At 43.1% G+C, this 23,895-nt stretch overlaps 4 protein-coding genes across 4 annotated transcripts; 1 reads left to right on the top strand and 3 right to left on the bottom strand.

Moving 5' to 3' along the window:
- Positions 1–8,281: 8,281 nt before the first annotated feature.
- On the bottom strand, positions 8,282–9,759 carry cenpx (centromere protein X). The gene is made up of 5 exons (XM_079177127.1): positions 9,690–9,759; positions 9,204–9,255; positions 9,071–9,124; positions 8,889–8,977; positions 8,282–8,431 (listed from the first exon to the last, which is right to left on the bottom strand). Exons 1-5 carry the CDS (start codon positions 9,723–9,725, stop codon positions 8,417–8,419), a joined length of 246 nt encoding a protein of 81 aa, XP_079033253.1. The 5' UTR covers positions 9,726–9,759; the 3' UTR covers positions 8,282–8,416.
- A 442-nt stretch (positions 9,760–10,201) lies between these two features.
- LOC306709731 (heterogeneous nuclear ribonucleoproteins A1 homolog) lies at positions 10,202–11,566 on the bottom strand. The gene is made up of 5 exons (XM_079177996.1): positions 11,551–11,566; positions 11,261–11,346; positions 11,057–11,152; positions 10,782–10,925; positions 10,202–10,612 (listed from the first exon to the last, which is right to left on the bottom strand). Exons 1-5 carry the CDS (start codon positions 11,555–11,557, stop codon positions 10,490–10,492), a joined length of 456 nt encoding a protein of 151 aa, XP_079034122.1. The 5' UTR covers positions 11,558–11,566; the 3' UTR covers positions 10,202–10,489.
- A 1,231-nt stretch (positions 11,567–12,797) lies between these two features.
- tmc6a (transmembrane channel-like 6a) lies at positions 12,798–19,730 on the bottom strand. The gene is made up of 19 exons (XM_079177299.1): positions 19,651–19,730; positions 19,032–19,294; positions 18,804–18,953; positions 18,616–18,724; positions 18,450–18,537; positions 18,086–18,361; positions 17,799–18,007; positions 17,566–17,710; positions 16,943–17,086; positions 16,344–16,501; positions 15,588–15,678; positions 15,092–15,189; positions 14,900–14,995; positions 14,743–14,818; positions 14,529–14,662; positions 13,695–13,871; positions 13,419–13,497; positions 13,131–13,212; positions 12,798–12,979 (listed from the first exon to the last, which is right to left on the bottom strand). Exons 1-18 carry the CDS (start codon positions 19,710–19,712, stop codon positions 13,132–13,134), a joined length of 2,436 nt encoding a protein of 811 aa, XP_079033425.1. The 5' UTR covers positions 19,713–19,730; the 3' UTR covers positions 12,798–12,979; position 13,131.
- Positions 19,731–20,584: 854 nt separating this feature from the next.
- On the top strand, positions 20,585–22,589 carry syngr2a (synaptogyrin 2a). The gene is made up of 4 exons (XM_079178077.1): positions 20,585–20,769; positions 21,683–21,920; positions 22,048–22,181; positions 22,379–22,589. The coding sequence occupies exons 1-4, from the start codon at positions 20,671–20,673 to the stop codon at positions 22,580–22,582; spliced, it is 675 nt and encodes a 224-aa protein (XP_079034203.1). The 5' UTR covers positions 20,585–20,670; the 3' UTR covers positions 22,583–22,589.
- The last annotated feature ends 1,306 nt before the right edge of the window (positions 22,590–23,895 follow it).

The following is a 23,895-nucleotide window of genomic DNA, read 5'->3' as shown; positions in this document are numbered from 1 at the left end:
AGACTTGTTTGTGATCCTATAAACGCTTTAATAGCGAAATCCACGAGAACAAAGCGCTTCACCTGCTGGACCGCCACGTTCAAGTCTTGGACAGTTTTAGTTGTTTGCAAGGTGGAAAATTCAGGTAATGAAGTCAAACCGATCAGAGCAGTTGTGTTTGCCAGGTTGTTTCCCACTATAATTAGCAGATCAAAGCACAACGTTCTGTACGTCATCAGATTCTGTTTAGATCCCGAATCCGCCAGGCCCGCTGCTCTATGGATCACTCGTGGACATACATCTTCACTTTCTATTTATTTGCTTGTGTGCAGTCACGAAACAAGCAGAGGGTAAGGAGCATGGGCTCCACATGCCGCAGGGGCTCTGCTGTGTAAACCACCAGACCCGTGTTGGCAAATGGATCCAATTGGGAATAGTCATAGCACAGATGAATGAAGACAGTGTAAACAGTCTGTGAACCATCAATATGTACTTCATCGTGGTGGAGGGATGCAACCGTAACATCTGTCCCACCAGCTCCACTGGAGAGTGATTAGGCCATATATACAGGCAGCACAGGAAACAGACCCAACGGCTTGTCCTATATTGCGGACAGGTTTGACACAGCTGGTTTGAGCGGACAATGAGAGATTTCAAGGAAAGACAAGGCACTGGCTGCCTGTACAGTATTTGGTAGTCGCATAGTGTGCTGTCAAAGCGTATACTCCTCTGTGAATCCTGTCCAGCAGATTTTATCGCCAGTTTTTGATTCAGAGAAAGTGCAGAAACCGAAGAGAGTTCGCTAAGATTTCACTCACTCTCTCAAGACTTCAAACACGCAGTGAAATAACAAAAGGAAGTCTGCCAATCCAACATGGCTATGTTTGTCTATCTCTATCATTACCACATTTTGAGGTTTTTGCATTTCAGAAATCATGTCTGCAGCCATATAAGATAGACTTAAGTAGTTTACTCAGCTGTGGATGAACAAGCTCTGCTTCCCCTCCCAGCGTCTGAGGTGTAATGAAGAATAAAATTGCTCTGATGGCTGTGTGTTCTTACGTTGTTGCTGAGCATCTGACCTTCCCTTTCATATTGTGACAATATTTCTTCAACAAAGAAAGATGAAAGAAGGAGATAGGGCCGCGGTCAGCAAATACAAGGTTTCATAGCCTCAAAAGCACAGTGCATGTTACCTTCTGTCCTTTCTGTGCTTTCTCCACCTGGGTCAGCAGCTCGACACCCTGGGATACCCATTCATAAAATTGCCTGTGTGTAAACTTTTCCCATGACCTCAGCGTGATGGAAATGTATCTCCTGCTGGGCCTGAAACACCTCTCTTTGACACGAAATTGGTATTTGATTCATCGGTTTCTCACAATTATCAGAGAATTAATTTACATGTGGTAATGTGTTCATTGTTTAAAATTATTTTTTTGATGGGTGATTAAGATCGCTCAATCAGTCAATAATAACTAGCAGCCCTATTGTTTTTGGACATGCGTTCCACAGATGATCGAGTAAAGGCATATCTTCACATCTCAGTTTTTGCTCAGTGAATCGTTTCTTTTGTAGTTGATACATTTCATATCATCGCTCTGAACCATGTCTCTGTTGGATGTTTTTTTTTCCCCTTTTGGACAGGTCTTCATCCAGACCAGAAAATAGAAACCAGCAGCTCACTTTAGAGACCTTAATCGAAAGCACATTTCGGTAGAATTGTCACTCCTGCCGCTGCTGTGCATTTCGGTTCAGTTTTTTATTCAGCTGCCAAACGGGAGGGATTGCGGATTATACGGTGTGGTTATGCGGTTACATCTATACAGTGATGATATAATCTGGGACACCTCATACACTGAAATGTCACACTAAATCGCTTGTTTTGGTCTTTGTAAATGTATGTTTGAGTTGGTCAGGCGACAATTGTAAGACAGCTAAGTCCCCCACTCCCACCTATAGCTCCACAGCTCAGTGATCCTGGTTTCGGTGCCAGGGGTGGGCAGCTCCCTGGTGCTATTAGTTAGCAGGATCAGTGCTGGATGGGAGGAAATGGAAGAAGAACCGGGGGAACACCTGGCCTTTTCTCTTTGGGCGCTCAGACATGTCTCCTGACAGGATGCAGGATATTGCCCTCCCACTGATGAAGCTCCTTAGCCAGTGTAGTGTATCAATGCGACATCTAACTGCACCACTGGGATATCTGGTCGCGGGTAGATGGTCCTTCTGATGCTCTTATATGTAACAGTATGTCAGCCCAAATGAGGCACCCACCCTGCTGAAATGTAGCACCCTAAAAAGACTGATTTAGACCATGCTGAGAAACATGGAGCTCTGTTGAAAACGTTGCTCTTCTGTTGGATAATATCACCATATTAAGACTGACTGAAAACCTTTCGATAGAGTGCGAGACGGTGAAAATAAATGTGAAAAGGTGAGAGAAAGGAGGCTAACTGTTTAGCCAACAGTCCTTCAGCCAGACAGCACAAAAGCCTCTGCACATTAAGGAGTATCTCTCTTTTCTCTGCCTACTACATCTCTCTCAGTCTCAGTGTGTTTCATCGCAGGGTGAGCGATTGAGTGGTTTAAGAAAATACCAGTGTTTTGTTTTATGTACAGAAAAGTAGGAGCGCCAGCGGGCCCTTTGAAGCCCCTTCAAATTTATTGTTGTTTTTCTAGGAGAGGCGGTTTTTTAAATTACAGCTCATTGTGAGTGGATCTGCTCCTTTGCTGTTTTTGGAAAAGGGGGTTACATTTTATGCCTGGAAACAAGTATTGCCCTCTCCTCTCCGTCGGAAAAAAAGGTAGATTATTTAAGGGAGAGTTTGTGCAATGCGCTGTGTCTTCAAAGGTCAGCGATCATCTACTTCTGTATTTGATTATTAGAAATTCTCACAAAGAGCAAAAGTCAAACCATGTGATTCTCAGACGTATTTCGGAGCAAACTGTCCCCTACAGCAGTAACCATACATCACCCAAGCTCCACTTGTGTGATGTGAAACTGCATTAACTCTGTCCCCTTGTTGTTACTCCAGGCCAGCGTGTTTCCAGCAGCTCTGGTTTATTTCCAGTTTGATGTCAAGACAAGCTGGTAAATCACCTCCACTGGTCGCCCTGTTTTCATGCCAGAGAAACAAAAAGAGCCCGAATTGGCTCTTCCAGAAAAAGAGACACCTTGCAGCGGAGCACCCTGCTGTGTCTCCCATTGACCCTGAAGTTTCACCTTCCCTCCCAGCAATACATGTGCAAAAACAGGTGCACCTTCAAAGTCTGAGGGTAAGCAGGAGCATTGGAGCAACTTTGTTTTATATTTTGAAATGAAACATTCATGTCAAAGATCAAATCATTTTTGAAGGGCAGACCTTCAAATCTGAAAGGTTGTGGTTCAGGATTTGTTTGAAGAAACCGCTGCCAAATAAATTGTAATAGTGAACTGCTACAGATCTTACATATTTCAAGCTGATTTTCTGAGATTAGAGGGCCAGAAAGACTACCTGATTTGATCAACAATGTTTACTATCCTCCTGTATTACATGATCAAAGCCACTAGATCAGGTTTGGGGTAGTCTATGGGTTAAGGTTATGTTTACCAATGTTTACCATGCTCAACATCTGGGAGTAGTACGTCAACATGCTAAATAGCATTAACTACAGCTGAGGCTGAGGGGATTGTCATTAGTTTTGCAGGTTTCTAGTCTTAAACCAAAGTATTGGACACATTTTTGATCCGGTGAAAGTGTGAGATGAAAAGTGAAGAGATCACTAAAGTTCAAGAATTCATTCCAACATGAAAGTTCTCAGAACCACAGGAGAAATCGGGGGGATCAACCAAAATTGGTTGGAATCATCCACTCAAAAACATGAATATTTGCACCAAATGTCATGTCAATCCATCCGTTAGTTGGTAAAATATTTCATCCTGGATCAAAGTGGTGGACCGACCAAGTACAAGTGGAGTGATGGGTCCCATACCTGTACCAAAGGGTGAGGCAATCCCTTTGCTTTGAACCTGTATCACAAGGGATTACCGTTCAAGTTTGCACAACACAGCAGACAGGAAGCTGTTAAAGACGAGGACCAACACTGCATCCTGACCTCTGACCCTAACATCCTGACCTCTCCTGCAATCTGACATGATCCCTTGTCTACATGAAAGCTGTCCCGTTGACTCACCAGGGCTAATTTAGAGTTCCGGTGCCCCCCGACCACTGTGAGGACAGACAGTCAACATGCTGGCCTCTGGACTTGTGGAGGGAATTTGGAAGCCAGACTTGTTTTGACCCGGTACCCTTAACTCTTGTTTACACAAGCCTCCTTCAGGCTTGAGATTTGTTTTATCTACATACGCTGAGAGAGACAATCTGATGCGAAGCCGCATTGATGCTAAAAACTCTAACTGATGGTCACACATCGGCCCCAAACTTTACATCTAAATCAAGCAACAGTTTGCCCCGTTCGCCACTTTTGTCCAAACAATATACACGGTGTTATTGCAGTTAATATTAGCCCGTTGCAGAGGGTTTCACGTGTCATCTGATTAAGACCTTTAACAAGTCTAACAAAGGCCAACCTCACACTGTGCCACCTGCCACCAGCTGAAGAGATTTCGGTCATTACTTGCTCCTTTTTAAATATCATCAAACATCGGCCCTTTCATCATTGCGAGTGCGTGACCTTCAAGTTCACAGCTTCTCTAAGCGTGACTGACAGATCTTGCGAGGGTCAGACCTTGACTAATTTTATACCACTGCTTTTGATGGGACCTAAAAATAGAGTGCTCCGCTGACCTCCAGGTCCAGTTGGGTCTCTGCGGCTTATTTGAGGTCCACCCACCCCCCTCCCCCCCCCCCCCCCCCCCCCCCCCCCCCCCACCTCCCACCCCCCTTCCCTACACACACACACACACACACGGCGCTTTTGACGTCACCTCAACCGAATTGCTTCTTTATTTTTAGACGCTCCCAAAAATAATTGAATGGCCTTGCTTCGTTGAGTTTGTGCGGTGTTATGTAAGGGGATTACTCTGTTGTTATTGCCTATGCCCTGACCATGTGGGCCACCACACAGAGCATGGAGGTGGAGACAGAGAGTAGAGGGGACTTGGGGTGGAAGAGGAGGGTAATGTAGTTAAGGTAGTACAGGGCTCCAGAAATAACCCAGCTGCGGGCCTAATTGTACATCTCTCTTGCTCCCTTTTCCCTCTTCAGCTGCATGCGAAGGTCTTTGACCTTATCATCCACCTCAATGGTTCCGGAAGAATCCCTTCCGCCCCCTGCGGCTACCAAAGCCCCGGCCGATACACAGAGCACAGCAGCAGACCATCTCCAACCTAAGACTAACAGCCAAGCGCCACAATCAGTTAAGAGTGATCCCAGCAGAGCACCCAAGTGGCTCAAACTTCCAGGTATGTTCTAATCATCCCCGGCGTGGGCCCCGTGGCTCCTTAACAAAGCTTAGCTCAGGACCCCAGGACCCTCAGAGAGGCCCGGGGCCTCCAGGAAACCCGCATGTCACAGCAGTATATACAGTCAACAGCGATGCCGCCTCTGTATTTGCATTCTCTCAACACACGCAAACTTCCTGTAAAACGCATGTGTGCACCAAACGGCCGCGATGTTTTGTTTGTGTTTGTTTTTTTGACAGCGATGTAAATGTTTGTAACTTTTCATGTGTGCGTGAGTTGCGTGTGGAGCGTCTCAGAGGAATGCACTCGCTCTGTGTCCCCTGCAGCATTCCTCCATGGTTAGACAGCTCCATGCCCATAAGGGGGCCACAAGGGCCTCTTGTCTCCTCGGCACTAATGCATCACAGCCCCAGATCAAGCACAACATGCATGCAAGCACATACATGCACACAAACATCTGAGAGCAGATGCATGCCATCACATATTTATTACATAAGAACTCACAAACATGTGTAATTGAGATGTTGGGGGTAAAAAAATGGCACGAATGGCAGATGACACCTGTAGCTTTTTGTCGGTTAAGATTTCCCGTCGTCTGCGGTCTTTGCTAGAATTACAATTTTTTGTCTTTTTGTCTTTCCCAGACTTCATACCGTCAACCAACTGTTTAAACCAGATTCAAAAAAGTAAAAGGTCTGTCAGATAAAAAGGACTTAGTAGTAGCATTGATGAATCTGGTACAGTGCATGTTTTATGTACACATTCACTGTAAGAGCGAATGTTTAACGTGCTATATGAGCCCACAAACTTTGCTGTAGCTCATACACTTCAGACTCTGCCTGCTTGAATGTTGTTGCTGCCATCTCAGAAAAATCCAGCCGTCGGGGAAATGGGTGTATTATGATCACTTGTCCTTGAAGGGACTCTAGTTTGGGCCCGAGAAGAAAGGAGCTTTGAGATGACAGAAAGTTGGAAAGATGCAAGAAGCTGTGTCATTCTAAAAACAACCACAGACCAGTGAGTCGGGAATTAAGGAGTGAAATCTGACATAATCGTAACAGACCGATGCAGGCGACTCCACCCCTGACGATCATCACCCTAAACCAGGATTACAGTCACCACACAGCCTTACCAGACTTTGGTACGGCTTCTTTTTGTATTTGTATTAAAATATGGATAATAAACCTACAGAGGACAGGTAATCCCAGAATGTATACATGAAGGATACGTTATCCTAAAGAATCCTCCAAGTGCATCTATAAAATCATGGATGTTGATGTTGATGGCTACAATCAAGGCCGATATCTTAGAGGGATGAGGGCCTAGTGCAGCGCTGTCCAAAGACCAGCCAAAAGGCTGGAGACGGATCAGTCTGTTTCTCCTGGGAAAAGCTTCTCACTCCAGAGCTTCTCCAAAGCGTCTGGACTGGCTGTCGACACTCCCTGCCTTTAATGTATGATCAAGAAAAGCTTTAACTCATTACTCTCTTCAACGCCCCTCCCCATTCTTGTCCTAACTGCTTTCGCATGTTTAATAATACTGCCTTCAGATGTAATTTGTTCCACTAAGATGCATAAGGAGAAAAGTTGTACAGTAGTGCGCCACTTCACCGGGACAGAGACCTTCCGAACGACTCAGATTGTGGAAAAGAAGAGAAAGACGGGGGGGGGGGGATCCAACAGAATAATTGTTTTTTATTTCATCTGCTAGGATTGACAGCTGGGGATCTATTTCATCTCTAATAAATCCCCAGAAAGAAAGCCTATATACAGTACATGTAATACACCTTTTCTTTAATTTGTTTTTTACAAGATGTGCTGTACTTTTTCAGCAAGATTATTTGCCGTCACAATAAAATAATTTATTTCGAGTGAGCAGGCGTCAAAGCGGTAGATCTGCAGTTTGCTGTACTTCTCAAAACAAGTGTAATTATTAACCTGCTCCTCGTGGCATCATTAAAAATAAAAAATATCTACTCAACCAAACACCCCGTCTCCTGAAGGCCTGCTGTGGAAGTTTCTCCTGTGAAACACAGTCTGGGCCCTATACTAAAAGGGTGCCGGGTCAAACTCCAGGTGCTGTGTCCTTGAGCACCTACGTGAGCCTGGACGCTTGAATTCAGCCCCCAAGTTGCTTCCAGCTGTATGTGAGCAGCATTTGTAAGCGCATATAGTGAGTCACTCACAAGCCACACAAATAAATAGTGTGAGGTGTTGTACAGCTATGCTGACTCATATTGAAGACATGTTGGTCAAATACACCACTGGGTGGAAAAACCATCTTGAGGCACTCGGGTTAGAAAACCCCACATTAGCCTCTCTCTCCCTTGTAGGCCCAACTTCCCCCTCTGCTGTGGTGAGAGGAGAGAAAGCACCTCGACTACGCTCGCCTCTTTTGTTTATTTACCTTCAGAATTACACCCTGCTCTTCTTGGACCGTGTTCCAATGTGTTTTGTTATGCTTCCTTTCAAACAGAATATCTATGCGTGTGGTCCCTGGCCCATGTTTGGCCAACACGTGCACACGTTCGCGCACGCACACTCCCATTCAACTTTCCCCCTGTGCCAGAGCTCCCCTTTGCCCTTCCCCCCCACCTCTAACTAAACATCGCAGGACAGCAAAAGGGAACTTCAAAGTGGCCGGAGGGGGTACTCCTTTTTTTTTTTTCCTGGCACTTGTCATCATCTAAGGGACTAGCTGCTCCCCTTATTACTCTAATTGCTTCCAACTGCTCCAGGAGGCTTTGATGAAGGGCACTATGCATGCTGGAAGCACCTGTTGTTGCACAGAGGAGCACAGGTGGGCCTTATCGGTGGCGGTGGGGGTGGCGGCGTGCGGACAGCGCCGTTGCCTTCTATTTAAAAAAAAAAAAAGAAATCACACAACTCGAATACATACGGGACGGGCTTTTTAATGTTGTCGCAGATTTCAGTGACAACTATACAGAGAAAAATAAACATGTTGGAATCGAAAATGTAGGATTTGAGCAGCGACACGCCGGCAACACTCTGGCTCCATCTTGTGGCATCACTTGAGCTAGAAGTCCAGCAGCTGCATCGGAAGAGAGATGAAAGGCAGCGAGATTAATAATGGAAGCTTTTTGATGAGGTCTTATATCCAGTTTGTTCTTTATGTTTGACCAGCATTTTATTTAACAAGAAAACTACCGGCAGTTTGAGACGCTCCAGGATGGGATTTCAGGAAAAATGGATTTAACTTGTACACCTGTAGGCACTGAATGTCTCATATACCCGAGTCATGTCAACAATATGAAGAATATTAACTAAAATACAAGAATAACGGGGTCAGTGATCAAATGAAAGACCCCATACTTGTTCTTGTGATTAGCTGTAATACAGGCAGCAGGTACAATACGTATGTTATGCAGAATTTAGGAGCCAAATAAGAAAAATAGCATATCCGGATGAGATATAGATTACACGGGACACTAGAGCAGCCTTATGGTCCCTATTGAATGAGGTGTTAAAAGCTGCTGAGCTAAACACACCAGCTGAGGCAGAATCTTTTCAAAGTGCTCGATGTCCACTTGGTTGCAGTCCTCAGACTCGGCTTGTTTCTGTGATCTCACAGCGGCTTCTGGAAATGAGAAAACACATTGCAAAGGTTAAAAGGGCATCTGTGTGCAACTGTTAAAAAAAATTAAAAATTAAAAAAAAGACAACTCCTTACCTTGGACAAATATTTTCAGCAACTCTGTCATGAGGAGCGCAGCATCCCCGCTTACTGTAGCAGAATGAGCCAAATTAAACAGTTTGTAGATGTGACTTATATCAAAAAGTAAATACATATGTATCCAACTCACGTCTGGTTCTGTCCTCCTTGAAGAAACCTGACAACAGTTTGCTTACTGTTTCCTGTGAATGAGGAGAACAGAGGCTCTCAATAGGCTTTTCTCGCGTGAGTAACATAATCACTGCATCTTGTAATTTGACGTTGCGTGCACTTCCTCATACCAAACTGCCGTCGGAAAAACGTTAATTTAACGGTTGAACGTAACTGACGCTGGTGTTATCCCGGAATAGTGAACACACAGCACTCTCTTTAACCATTATAAACCGCTCTTCCATTCGGCGCACAGATATATGTCAATTCACTGAACAATATCTTCGTCTGACAGATAATTAAGGAACAACTCATGTACTCCATGAACACGGGTTTGGCGTGTCTGCCGAATAAAATGCAATTCAGCGACAACAAGAAGAGGCTATCTTCGCCTTTATTTAACCACATGGGGGGAAACCGAGTACGTATGAACAACCACAACCAAAGCAGCGCTGTATCCTTCTACCTTTTTGAATCCAACTTCTGCGTCTCTCTCCGCCATGTTTTCAACGCTGTTGAGGATGTTGGCGCTCTGCGTAGCGATTGGTCAGTTGTCTCTGACGTCATTCGACCCGCCCTCAGTAGACGGACAAACAATATTATGATGTAGCCTAATATACGAAATACATTTGTTTAGATTTTTTGATAGTTTTATCCCTTCAGCCAATTATAAATGTCTGATAATTATTTATTATTTATTATTATTTATTTTTTATACATATTTTTATTTTACGTTATATTCACTAATCATGACATTTGTGAATACCTAATTTTGTAGTTTGTATAGGCTACACTATTTTTTTCCATTGACCTGTATAGTTAATGTTTGTGTCAGAGGAAGAAAAGGCAAAATTGAGGCTGTCAAAACCATTATCTTAGGAACAATAATGTGAGGCATTTGAGTTAACATTAAAACTATATTTTTTTTTTATCACCACTATGTCCTTGACAAACATTAAACAACACATAGAATAAAGTTTAACTTTTTATTATAATACACAACATAGCATCAGCAGAAAAATCAGCAGATATGCAGGAAAACAGCAGAAAAACAGGCTAAACAGCAGAAAAACAGGCTAAACAGATAAACAAACAGGTGAAGGATAAGTGTTCTTATAGAGCTGAGGACTATTTATATTCTTGTAAGAATATTTCACAGCAGCCTCGCAGATTTTTATGAGCCACGTTAGTTTACAACGCCAACACTTTTTTACACATACATTTAGGATTTTTAAACTTCTAAAGACAAAGTTGCACAGTATTTGTTTATTCCTCCGACTCGTCATCTAACCACTGAGCATCTTCCAGTATGTAGCCCAAGCCCATCGAACGCCGAGGTCGAGGAATAGCAAGGGCCGGGGAGCCGTCGTCGTCAGAATCCGCCTCCGTCTGAGAGACAGATTTATTTTTGTCAGCCATTGGAGAAGGAAGAAAGCAAATGTACACATTTAAAATCAAATGCTGCTAACTAACATTTATTTGTACACGTCTTCTATTTTATGTCCGGCAAACAGGCATAAAACAAACTTTGCTCTGACAGGAGAGAATACAAATTCACCTTTGGACTAACCACTCGTTTTACTTCCACATCGCCTCCGACGTAGTGAGGACCGGCCCATTCTGCTCGGTCAGCTTCATCCTCTGAAGAAAACCTCACATAGGCCACTGCCTTATTGTACCCCGGGTTGGGGCTCTTCTTAACCTGGGATCGAATTCAACAGATAACGGTAATTTGTATAATTCACTGACAAAATCTCTTATAACTTCATAGTTTTTTAAAGAATATGCTAACAAAAGGCATGAAAAAAAAGCAGTGGTTTTGTCAGTGTTTACCTTACACACTGTGACGACTCCCCATTCTTTAAAGTAAGCTTGTACATATCCTGCATTTATATAGGGGTTCAGCTCCTTTATTATCAACCCATGGTCCTGTTAAATGATAGAAAATCATGAGCTTCATGCCATATCGTAGCTTAAGTCAACAAGATGAAACAAGTGATGTTGCCTGTAAGTATAGGAAAGAGAGAAATTGTTTACCAGTTCATAATTCTTTGCCAAAGCAGCCATGTATTTCTTTGGAAGACTGATGTACACTCTTTTTTTAGACTTCACTTCCATGTTATCTGAAAGGAAGATGAGATTTGCAGTGAGGAAGGTAATAAAGTGATTACAAAATAATGACGTAAGATATGAGAATGTGCCAACAATGAGCTGCAAAAAAAAAAGGTATGATTGCTTTACAACTTAAATTACATGTATATTAGGAACATGATCATTTACAGAGTGATTTTCTTAGCAGATGAAATCAAGAAAGCATGAAAACTTACCAGACATCTTTACTGAGATGCAATCTTCCAAAAAAGACCAACTCAAAGTTGAGAGTATCCTGAAGCCATGGGTTTATATAGTGTCACAGCAAGTACATCTCTCACTGGTATTTTTCTTGTGGTAATGACTGAAACTGACTGGCTAGTCAAAGAGTTACCCAACTTGTTCAGCAACCAAGTGTACAAAAATGTGCTATTTGAGAATTGTTGACATGTGACATCACATGGTCTGAGGCTAAAAGTCAATTATGTGTTCAGCTGCAGTTTGACACGTTTAACCGCTCTATGTTATGTGAACCCCTTGTGATTTTGATAAAACAAACGAACTGTACATAAAGCAATCCACCACACGTTGACAAAATATCCAATAGGATCCCTCTACCCTCTTCATTTTAAACTATATCTCTCTCTCTCTATATATATATATATATATATATATATATATATATATATATATATATATTTTATTCTTTTAATAACACCTGCTAAATAGTTATTTGTCACTAAAGCATTTGCTGTATGATGTTGATGTATTACTGTACAGTTCTATTATTCTCAGCATATGTTTGACATAACTTCACGTTGAACGGGTTTATAGAATATTTTCTGGAAAGCGTGCTTGGGGGAAATTTAGGACACAGGTGCAAGAAGCAGGTTGCATTTGTCAGGTTGATTGCTACATCATGTGGGGGTGTTATTTCACATTCTGTTGGTTTAACTCAAAGGTCTGGTGCTATATGAATGCTCTGAATCCCTTATATTGCACCTTTAACATATACCTTCAACACAATGTGCAACACGTATACTATGACAGCCCATTGTTTACAGGAAGCATCACGACAAAGTGCAAAATCAGAATGAAAAAACTAGCAGAAGTGCTGATTAATTGTATGTGTTCAGGTGAACGGCATGAAGGAATACGTGCAGTGTTTGAACCAAACAGATACAATGTTTTCAACAGATGCCATCTGCCAAGAACACATGAAGAGGGTTCCTCATACCAAAGCACAGATGCTCATGTGTTCAAACTAATTTATTTTCCTACAACACATTCAAGATCATTTTTCATAGTTATATTTATATGTAGTTATTTTTCAGATGAACATAATCTAAAAAATGACTACACATACAAAAAAAAGACATCCTGACATATAGGAGCTTTATGTATAAATAAATATAATACAGTGCAAACAGCCAGGATTAGTTGTGTGTTCCTCCAGTACATTTAAATTAAAACTTTATGGAATATTTTTGAAAATAACACATTACTGTTGCTGGTTTCGCTTGGACTTTTGTTCTCATTGTAGCTTGTAGGGGACATTCCTGATTTCATAATAATGTTGCCAACCATCTATCACAGCATAGACGTCACCGATGAGATTTCTTTCCATTGCTACAGACCTTGTTGTGAATGTTGTTCAGCCACAGACTTGGGGGGGGGGGGAATAAAGACAAACACTTTTCATATGACAGTGTCCACACAGAAATGCCTTTTCAGATTATAAATGAGGTCATCAAAAAGTGAGCAAACAGAAGTTGTATTCCAACCCCAAAGAGGTTACAGTACGGAGACTACCCACCTTATCTATGAGGGGAAACCAGACTACTCCGCTCATAAATGGCTTGCAGATTGGTGATGAGGAACTTTTTGTCTTTACCCTCCTGTACACAAGAGGAAATAAACATAATATACATTAAGATGGTACAGACACGCTTGGTACCCAGATGCTGAATCCTACCGACTTTGTCTACACTACAGATGCTAAACATCAGCATTGTCATAGTGAGCATGTTAGCATGCGGATGCTAAGTGCAGCCTCACAGGGCCGCTAGCATGGCTGTGTAGACTCTTGTTTGATTACGCATACATTTTCAATTTGCTTTTCCAACCGAATGATGATTCTCCTTTGGCCATCAACCACTTGAGTGTGAAAATATATCACCAATCTGAAAAAATAGAAAGCATAAGAGGGAAACAAATGTAAAGACCATAAACATTCAGACAGAGTTACAATGAATATTTCTGGAAGGCAGACACTTTGTTAACAGAATAACCATGCACAATACACAAAATGTGATAGTAAGATAAGATAATAGAAATAAACAAACCACACGAATGATAACGTCATCATGTCACCACTTACAGAAAGACTCCAGAGGCGAGGAATAAGAACAGTGGGTTCTCCAGCACAGCGTTGTAGGCCCAGCTGAGCCGAGACAGGATCGGGTGGGCGTTCTCCAGCTCCTGGGCCCACAGCTGCCCCGACTGAAACATCGTGGTGAGATTCCTGAAAGGGCCGCACCTGGACGAGGGTTTAATCCTGAGGACATCAGACAGAAGGATTTTGAAGATATGCGCAGTTTGTCAGTTTTTGGGCAATAGCACTTTTTTTTTTTCATTGGCTTTAAAGCTGAGGTTAGCCAGGTTTGTCCATCCTGCAATACTTTCACAAGCCCATTTATTTCTACTGAAGACATGTTTTTTTTTTTTTAAAGGAATACTTTGACGTTACCATAGATGAGTGGTATCAATCCTCTCACCCAAAATGTCAAACGAATAATTTAAAATGGGTAAATCAAAGTAAAGTAATTATTATCATTATAACAGCTTTGCACTGTAGTTTTAAGCAAATATTATTCTAATAAGAATAAATTCTGCATTTGTTGGGGACTACTTTCAGCTGTGGATTAATAGATATTGTTGACTCATCATAATCAACGACCATGTCACGCAGTGCGACCGTGAGGCCAATTGATGGGTTTTGGGATGGTTATGGCAAAAAGGAACAAACACTCTCTAGTAGTTAAAAATAATTGTTGGTTCTGGTCTTTGCGTGGAATTTGTGACAATAACATTACACAGAATATATCCCCAGCCATATAGTATAATACCTGGTGAAAAACGTGTGGAACTCAGACGTAAACACCCTGAAATTATAACTGGAACATACATTACGAGTAAGGTATGGTGCACTTACGTCGAAATGACGTAAGTGATAGACACAGCAGCTCCAAGAAACGAGGGGAAGCACAAAAGGGAGATGAACAGTGTTGTCATCTGACTGGCCCTCCAGGGCTTTCTGGATGCCTGACAGTTGAGCATTAGACTGCTCTGGAAAGATAAAAGGAAGAATTTGAAGTTCATGCAAATGAGTGTGTGCACGACGATGAAACAAGACCTCGTGTACCAACCTTCTTCATGTAAAATAACACAAACAGTTTTACGATCTGGACCGCAGGAAGCAGTGGCGCAAACAGCACCCCGAGCCTGGGAAGAACCGAAGACCATTAACGTTGAATTCACTTTTTGTTAAATATGTGGAGGGTTTTAAGGATGTGGTGTAATTACCAAGTAAGGGTTTGTCCATAGATGAGTTCCAGAACATTACGAGCAATGTCAAACACTGGCATCCTCTTCCTTTTCAGAATTCTCTTAGAAAAGAGCCTACAGAGGGAAGATGCTCAGCGCTCAGTGAATGGTTTTATCAACAGCAAACAAGAGGATCAAGTTACACGATTTGTGGGTAAAGCGCCAACTTGCCTCCACAGGAACTCTCCCAAAAAAGTGTAAAGCACCGTGAAGACAAAGTCCATCAAGAGCAAGCGATACAGTTCTTGCCCCACAAAGCTCTCCCAACACTGAGGACGACAGAAGCATTGATCATATTAGGGATAATTAGGTCACAGCCAAACACTTAGTGTGTCCTAATCAGGGCCGCCCATAAGGGGGTAAAATGGGTAAAGCTGCAATAAAAATATGCATCTTGAATATTGGTAATGGTAACCAAATTACATTTTTAACCAAAATATTTAATATTATAATATTTAACAACAAACGCACAACATTGCATTTATTGTTGCTTTAGCCAAATGTAGCCTATATCATAATGAAAACCGTCTTTCCTGAAAAATAGAGAGAAGTGTTTCTTTTATTTCTTTTGTAAGACCTGAGAAATGTACTGTAGGAATGTGGAACATTGTACAAATCAGGGCCACTTCATGGGAACTTTGATTACAGTACAAGGAAGTTAGTTTACCTGTAAACCACGACTTTCTGGTTCCACAGCAATTCTCCCCAGCCAGCGGAAACACAGCACTCCAACAATGCTGACCTTCAACAACAGATTCCTAAAAGAAAAAATGACAACAATGTCTACTTGAGAAAAACACCACACAGCTTCACTATAATTAAAGTCCATGTTACTTTTTTACTTAGTTGATATTCTTTACTGTTTATTACTTATTTATAATACTTGCTGCTCTTTTTTTTTTTTTTACCATTTTGCTGCTGTGATCCTGTAAATTTCCCCACTGCGGGACTAATAAAGGATTATCTTATTCTCCCACTACAATAAGACTTCATAGAGTGAAACTAATGCAGCTGCAATTAAAGCTTCCATATTTAACATAAAGCGTTGGACGCTCCAGACAAATCCGACTGAACAAATTATATGGTAGAGATAAAATTGTTGCGATTTATGTTTTTTACTTCATCTCATTTTATCGTTGATGAAATGGTTTCCCACTTTTGAATGTGCTCCTTATTTTCTTTCTAACTTAAATGTCAGAAAAGAGAAGATGAACGTGTTTATTGAAGAGAAAATGTATATAGTATGTACCAAAACATAGTTTGTAGTGCAGTGTAACTATTAAAGTTATATTTATCAGTAAGAAATAGCGTATGCTTATTTACGCTCGACAAGTCTAGCTTTGCATGGTTCTGCGTGACTCATCTCTGTTGTGGTTGATTGTGCATTTTGTTTTGTTCTTACAGTTCTTCTTCTTCTTCTTACCTGAAGATGGAGACATAGACGCGTACGCTGGGTGAGTCATGATTCTCTATCCAAGCACACAGGTTGAAGAAGCCGGGGAGTAAAAGGTTAAAGCCGGACACCACTGCAGACAAGAGCAGCAGCTCAGCGTCTTTGAAAAGACTCTGCTCCATGCCAGCCTGTGAAGGAATGGAATGGAATTTAATTGAAATAGAACTATTACGAGTTTCCTCAGTATTTTCACCAGTTGATTAAAGTTGGCATGCGAGAATGGGTCGCAGGATTTCTCCCGAAGATGGAAAAAGTTTGGGAGCCACCATGTTAAACATACTCAATCATATCTCAATCAGGATAATGTTTTTGGCGGTTCTCATGCATGGCAGTTTTGTTAAGCATGCAGCAGGCCGAATAAAAAAAAAATAATAAAACGTGTTAAACATCTTCCAGGAAAGTAAAAGGAGAAGTAAATAAACAGCGGTGGGAAAGTGCTTCTTTATCAGAGCCAGTTTTGTGGTAAGCTATGTCTTGAGAACATGTCACGCGGGCCCTGTAGCTGCTCAGATGTGCATAAAGTCTGTCATGTCTGGCTGCACAGCCGTTGTTGCGCAGTTCCCTCTAACCTCTGACAGATAGTGGACCGCCATGGCACCCAGACAGATGCTGGCCAGACATGTAGCCCACGCCACCAGGTGCACCATCAGGCGGCGGAGTCGGTGCATGCAGCTCTTTTTATCTTCTCCGGGGATCACCTCAGACAGCAGCTCCTGTTGGGGAAAAAGCAGCAGTTTGTAAGGGTCGAGCCAGCATCGTTGAAGATATTCAAAATGTTGTCGAAAGTGTGATCAGCCCTGCTATCGATTATGTTCAGAACGGGATATTTGAAAATCCCTCCTTCGTAAGAAAATGGCATTTTTTTAGCCTCTTTGTGGATGCCAAGGGGCCCGCAGTTAAAACAGTCACATTGGGTTGTGAAAATGCATCATCAAAAGCTTCCTGTGTGAAAACCAGTTCTGCAAAAGCTGAGATCGTGTGGCCAAACTTGTCACATTGGACTTAATGATGAAATTTGCTGAGAAGCAAGAAGTAAGCGTAGCCAGTTTGACATGATTCACCCCGATGCTTCTGTTTGGAAAGGAAATGTGGAATCATCGTCTTCGTTTCTAATATCAGTTTATTACATAAAAAAAAAAAAAAGAGTTTCACACTTTAGTGAGTACAACTGAATATTCAACAGATTGCATACTTTGAGCTGAGTGCTGATTTTCTCAGACTGCAGTTTGACAGACGTCTCCCTGGTGACTTTGAAGTCCCAGGAGCAGAGAACTTTGACGGCCAAGTTTCCATTAGACTTGAGGACTTGAAAACTTCTCCCGAAGGACTTGGACATGCTGCAGGGGAACAACATAGCCATGAAATACACAACGCAGACGGAGTAAAGCAAGTGTTCATGTGTAAGGAGTTGACTTATTGTCTAACCTGTACACGAGGATGACGCAGATAATGAAGAAGGCGATGGCGATGGTGAAGAAGTAGGCTGCAGGTATGCTGTATGGCACAGTCTGGGGCTTGTCGGTATCACAGACTGGCAGATGCGATGATTCAGCAGTGGAGTTAGCAGCCCGGCAAGTTTTGAGGATGGTGTTGGTGTAGTAGCCGTAAAACATCACACTCTGAGAGATGTAACCCTGCAACACGGAACAGAGATTTGATTCAAGAGAGCGCCGCAGACATTCTCGTGCGTGTGCTGCCGCGATGCGTCGTACCGTTCCTGTGAGAAGCTCAAGGCCCGTGAGATCAGAGAAGGAAGCGTCGAGGTTAGAGCCGTGAGGGTGAGGAGGAGGGTTGACGGCTTGAGGGAAGACCAGGAACAGGCCGAAGATGACGAAGAGGAGGAGGTTAAAGAGCAGGAGGGTTCGGAGGAACAGGAAGTAGGAAAGCACGCCGGTCCCGAAACGCCCGCTCAGTCTCTTCATGGGTGAATGCCACAACTGGAGGGAAGTGAGGACGGGGAGGCAGCTGAACTGGCAATGACGCCAAGTCTGAGGGGAGGAAAACACAACGAGTGAAGGACTCATGCACACAAACAAAAGCGGTTCCTACATTGTGTAGCACACAGCGTGTACTCACCCTAGATATGTACACGCTTAGACTACTGCAGCATGCTATATTTCCGCCGATGAGTGAACTCTCAGCTAGGTCACTGAAAGCAAGTCGCCTGATAACAGATGGGCCGGACAGTTACCACAGAGCTTTATTTTCGCAGGACGTTAAGTGTCGTCAGTGCCACACGTACCTGACGTCCATCTTGTCGGCCAGGCTGAGCGGCGTGGCTCGCAGCTTGCGCATGCCCTCGCTCACCGAAAGGCCTCGGAGGTCGAGCATCAACTGCCGCTTCTTGTTTTCTGTGAACCAAAAGTTGGAAAACAAAACCAATTTAGTGACACGTTCAGAGGAGAGTTCGGAGAGGCATTTCCTGTTCACCTTCAGTGCCGACTTCCTCCATATCTGCCTGTTCACCGTCCTCTGGGATTGTTCTGGAAGGGTGAGAAGAATCACAGGAGGAGGTCTGCTGTCGGTGGAGCTGAGATGACTCTCTGCCGCGCCGTGGAATTACTGCAGCGCTTCTCATCCCTGTGTGGACAACAACAGTCAGTTTACATGTCTTCATGAACATTGTCGACATATAATTAGAGGGAGGGCTCATCTCACCAGCAGTGCGACTGGGCATTGCGGAGAGGACCTTTAAGGTAGCAGCCGACCAACGATGCCTCTGCAGAGGGTTCATCTGCTCCCTGTCGAGCGTCTCGCCGCTCACGTGACCACTTGCGGGAAATGGCAGACGGTCTGCATTGGTGCCAGTACATTCCCTAAAAACGTCCATCTGTAGGGTTTCGGGACACCTCTGGGTGCTGGCAGCTGGCTCTCCAAAGAGCGGGAAGGAGCTCCGATCTGGTTCGCTTTCTCCCATGTTCCTAAGGGAGAGTAACCATAATGACCCAAAGGATTTGGCCCGAACACCAGTGGCATGTATGTAAAAATAACACTAAACAGACAAAAGATGCTTTTATCTAAAATCGTTGAAAGCTATCACTAGGAAAGCACTGAAAATGAAACTACAATTTAGTTTATTAGTAACATAATTTGATAAAAGTAACTTAGTTCGACATCAATGTTGATTCAAGGTAACAGCAACAAGACAAAACAAAATGAAAGTGCATTAGCCCACCCGAGCAGAAAGATGCAGAGGAAATGGCAATCAGGTACAAAGTTCACCAAACAACAAAAAAGTAAAGCAACGCTCAAATAAAGTCTTTAAAAGAGGACTCACTCAAAGTCAGACTCCGACTCAGAATCAGAATCTATTTGACAAATGCTGACACTGTATGCCATGGCCTTTGATGATCTCTGTACGGCAAACACACAGCTTCTTCTCAGTCTTCACCAGCAGTCAACCACAGAACGGTGTGTTATCACTGACGTTGTAACAGTCTATGCTTGACTAATTGTCACTACACATCGTACAGACTTCCTCTCTCTCGCGCTCTCACTCTCTTTTACTCACTCTCTTACTCTCTGGCAGCACACAGCTGTGCCTAATTTGCCTTTGGTGCCAAGATGTGGTGGCAGCTGATGAAGTGCAATCAGTTAAGCTGACGTGCGTTGTACGATGGGTCATGGGGACGTAGCAAATAAACAAATATAAGCTATACAGGTATTTAATATTTAATACTAATTGGAAGTATACATATGGTATTGTGTTATGTAATGTAGAAAACATTATATGATCCTTCGTACAGCAGGATGTCGCTTTTATGGTTATGAAAAGTGGAGGTGATGTTTGACCTGAGTGAATTTAGAACAATGAGTGTTCACTGCCCTCCAGTGGACACATTGAAGAACTGCAACACGACATTACATTTGTCAAACTATCTTAAATTAACAAAATTGGAAAAACTACTAGTAGGCCTACAGTTAGAAGTGAGCACTCGTTTTCAATCTGTATGGTTGTATTGTTAGGTTCTTGTGTCGAATCTCATAGCTTATAATCAAACGACATGAACCTTTGCTCCTTGCAAAACTAACAGCACTGCAATGTGTCACTGCCGCCTCCTAGAGTTACAAAACAACAACAACACAGGCCATTTACATTTTTCTTTTTAGGTTATAGGTTATAGTCGCATTTTCCGAGGAGCGCTTGAACACACCAGAGCAGGGGCGGTCTTTGAAAAAGTTTTCAGGAAGCTGTTTTCTTTTGACAAAACGAAACTGTCCCAAACTTTGACAGGGAGAGACTTCTCCAGCTCGTCTTTAAGTCGTTTCATAGGCATTTTTTTTGGGGGGTGAAAAAATGCAGAGCAGTGCTTACGGGGCCTCGCTGGCTGGCGGTGCTTTTGATTTCGTCAATTTTGCGAAACAGCCTCAAACCATTTTGCGGTGCCTGAGCTGGGTGAGTGACTCCACGGAAACGTTAGCATGAAAAGTTAGCCGACTGTCACGTCGAGTTCGTGGTAACAGATGTGAGCTGCCAGCAGCGACACAAGTCGGTCGGTGATGCCGCTTCTTGGCCCCATGAGCGGCCGACAGCGGACACGTGATGCGCGTTAGGTTGAAATCTTAAAGAAAGTTACAAAAAAGTGTAAATTTGCTGTGTTTTCTGGAGCACTTGTTGATATTAGCTCATGTTAGCTTAGCATGTCCAGTGCCGTGTCACCTTACCAACTGACAGTTTACCAACTGATGATGGACGGTTTGTTTGGCAACAGTGTTGCACACGGCTCTGAATAATGGACCAGGGCGAGTTAAAACTCTCAGAAGATGTCGTCGATAAAGAGGAATTTAAACGTGTGCAGCATCACACAGCTGTTTCCTATTGTAGGTTAAGCTGTTGTGGTGAAAAGGTGATAATAATGCTATATATCCATATAGCCTATATCACATTTACAGAGTGCAAAACAGACGAAACAATAGAAATGAGAAATAATTTACCCTAAAAGATTTATTTTGAAAAGGTGTGAGTTGAAAGCTCTTATCTCTTCAAGTCTTATCTTATTCAAGGAGCCCTGACAGCGAAGGCTTTGTCTTCATTGTGTCAAGTCAACAAGAAGTAAAGCAGCTCATTATCCCAGGGTGTGAGGAGGGACCCTGAACTGCACCAACGGCCTTGACAGATGTTTTAATTAGATTTGCTTTTATGGCGTTTAAAGCGTTCTCGTAATGTGAATCATGTGATGAGAATCACGCAGCCCCTGCAGCCGCTCGACCTGAAACATGCATTTTCTTCCCCACCTTCCATCTGGCATTAACCCTGTGTGTCCCTCCTCTGTCTGTCTGTCTGTCTGTCTGTCTGTCTGTCTGTGCAGGTATTCTCCATCGTGGTCTTTGCGACCATCACGGCAGAAGGCTACGTCAACCCGGCGAAGCAAGAAGACACCAAATGCATGTTCAACAGCAATGACAGCGCCTGCAGCTACGGGGTCGGCATCGGAGTCCTGGCCTTCCTGGCTTGTGTCGTCTTCCTCATACTGGACGCCTACTTCCCACAGATCAGCAACGCCAAAGAGAGAAAATGTATTGTCATGGGAGATTTGGTGTTCTCAGGTGAGAGTCGTGTTTACCTGCACACAGCAGCTCCTTCTAGAATACAGGAACCGTGCCCACAAAACAGGAAGTGCAGCCTAGTTGAGGTCAATTCTGTAACCTGGATCCTGACTGTCTATCTTTACAGGGGCTTGGGCCTTCCTGTGGTTCATCTGCTTCTGCGTCCTGGCCAACCAGTGGTCCAAAACCCTCGAAACGACCGCCATCGCGGATGCTGCCCGAGCCGTTGTGGCCTTTTCCTTCTTCTCCATCGTCACTTGGGTGAGCCAGCTTTTGACGTAACAAAACCAGAGGATGACACACACACACACACACGCACGCACGCACGCACGCACGCACGCACGCACGCACGCACGCACGCACGCACGCACACACACACACACACACACACACACACACACACACACACACAACTCTCACAAAGCTCCACTTTCTAACTCTTTAACGTCTCTCAACAGGGTCTGTTATTCTACTTTGCGTTGAGAAGGTACCGCGAAGGCGTCAGCGACTTTGACCAGGAGTACAGAGACCCGGCCAACGACCACGGTACTCCGTACCCGCCCGCTCCGTACGCCGGCAGCGGCGGCCCGACGGGCTACCAGCAGTCGCCTTTCTCTTCCACCCAGGAGCAGCCGGGAGAGTACCAGCCTCCAGCTTACTGAAGTCCGAACCGGGGGGGGGGGGGGGGGGGGGGGAGTTTGCCTTTTTTTTTACATAAACGTGTGCCAACGATTTCAGTTACAACTCTGCACTCCCATTTACTTCCTGCAGAAACGCGTTTGCATATAATTTGGCTGCACTGATGTGCTCTTAGTTGTGTGGTGGCTGTTTTGCTGTGTTGTGCCACACCGAGCAGGTGAGCTCTGGAAATGTGTATATTTGTGTTGTGGTTAGGAGGAGATTGTCACGGTAAGAGAGAGGATGAACGTGCCATTGTTGCCTTTGTACCGAACCGACTAAAGTTATTTTTACGCCCCTTTTTTTTGTTTATCTTCTGAGTGCAAGCTGTTAATATCAAAGCACAAATCAACATGTATTTGAATATGTTACTTTTAAGTACATAAGTGTTTTGTTTTTTTCATATACGGCAGTTCAACAATAATTTAGTGATACAGTTCAGTAAATACATCTTTTTTTGACAAACCCATGTTATTTAATCAACGGGTGCAATGACAATGTGCTCTCTATAACTACTGTAATGTTCCTCTCCTCTTAATCAACCACTCAAAATGGCTTTTATGCACTTCATTTCTTTACATATCTGATCTAAGATTGTTAATTTAATTTTTTTTAAATCAATTCTGCCAGAGTTATTATTTAGTATTAGTATTTAAGGGTGTTTTGTTTTTATTTTAAGGTAGCCAAACCCATTGATTTGTATCAGCTACCTCTGTAGAAGTTGAATGTGCCTTCCTTGAGTTCACTCACAGTTCTTTTTTTAAAGATCTAAATCAGCCATCATTTGGTTTCAGGACTTCAGGGATGTTGTGGTAAATTGATGTATTTATTATCTTTCTTAATCCTGTAGTCCAGGTACATGACAATCCAACCATATGTTCTACTTTACTTCATGCTCTTGCTTCTCTCACACTGTAGTTCTACTTTTTTTTGCACGTGTCGCAGTTTCACTGCTCGACGGCTTCACAATGATTTCGCTCGTTTGCCTTTGTACAGTATTCTGTATCACACGGGGTTTGCCAAATAAAAACAGTTTGAACTCGTTTTGAACCCTCTTGAGTCGGCTCGTAAATGTATATCCTCTATGAGAGAACCGGAGTCTGTGCAGAGCTGTGCTCCCTTGGCAAATGTTTGAGTAGTGATTGTGTAGCTGAATGGGGAGAAGCTTGTGTAAAGACGGTGCGCGCTTTACACAAACACATTCAAATACCTAACAATCAGTATCCTGTTGTGGCAATTTGGTAATCTCACACTTGACATTGAGGAACAAGACAGAAATCTCTTACAGTATTGTCAC

The sequence above is a fragment of the Pholis gunnellus genome (assembly GCF_910591455.1).
Source record: "Pholis gunnellus genome assembly, chromosome: 17".
Classification (NCBI taxonomy): Eukaryota; Metazoa; Chordata; class Actinopteri; order Perciformes; family Pholidae; genus Pholis; species Pholis gunnellus.
Note: the sequence above shows the minus strand (reverse complement) of the source record. Positions and strands in the feature narration are given on the sequence as shown.

Excerpts from the sequence above, each read along its gene's own strand:
- cenpx (XM_079177127.1), bottom strand. The coding sequence starts at position 9,725 with ATGGCGGAGAGAGACGCAGAAGTTGGATTCAAAAAG. Across the intron at positions 9,125-9,203 it reads CAAGGAGGACAGAACCAGAC|TAAGCGGGGATGCTGCGCTC; the intron begins GTGAGTTGGATA and ends ATTCTGCTACAG. Across the intron at positions 8,978-9,070 it reads GCTGAAAATATTTGTCCAAG|AAGCCGCTGTGAGATCACAG; the intron begins GTAAGGAGTTGT and ends TCTCATTTCCAG.
- tmc6a (XM_079177299.1), bottom strand. The coding sequence starts at position 19,712 with ATGGCATACAGTGTCAGCATTTGTCAAATAGATTCTGATTCTGAGTCG. Across the intron at positions 17,711-17,798 it reads TGCGTCATCCTCGTGTACAG|CATGTCCAAGTCCTTCGGGA; the intron begins GTTAGACAATAA and ends GTTCCCCTGCAG. Across the intron at positions 15,190-15,587 it reads CAGAAAGTCGTGGTTTACAG|TGTTGGGAGAGCTTTGTGGG; the intron begins GTAAACTAACTT and ends TGTCGTCCTCAG.
- syngr2a (XM_079178077.1), top strand. The coding sequence starts at position 20,671 with ATGCAGAGCAGTGCTTACGGGGCCTCGCTGGCTGGCGGTGCTTTTGAT. Across the intron at positions 20,770-21,682 it reads TTTTGCGGTGCCTGAGCTGG|GTATTCTCCATCGTGGTCTT; the intron begins GTGAGTGACTCC and ends CTGTCTGTGCAG. Across the intron at positions 21,921-22,047 it reads GGGAGATTTGGTGTTCTCAG|GGGCTTGGGCCTTCCTGTGG; the intron begins GTGAGAGTCGTG and ends CTATCTTTACAG.
- LOC306709731 (XM_079177996.1), bottom strand. Across the intron at positions 10,926-11,056 it reads GAGTCGTCACAGTGTGTAAG|GTTAAGAAGAGCCCCAACCC; the intron begins GTAAACACTGAC and ends ATTCGATCCCAG. Across the intron at positions 10,613-10,781 it reads AACGAGTGGTTAGTCCAAAG|ACGGAGGCGGATTCTGACGA; the intron begins GTGAATTTGTAT and ends TCTGTCTCTCAG.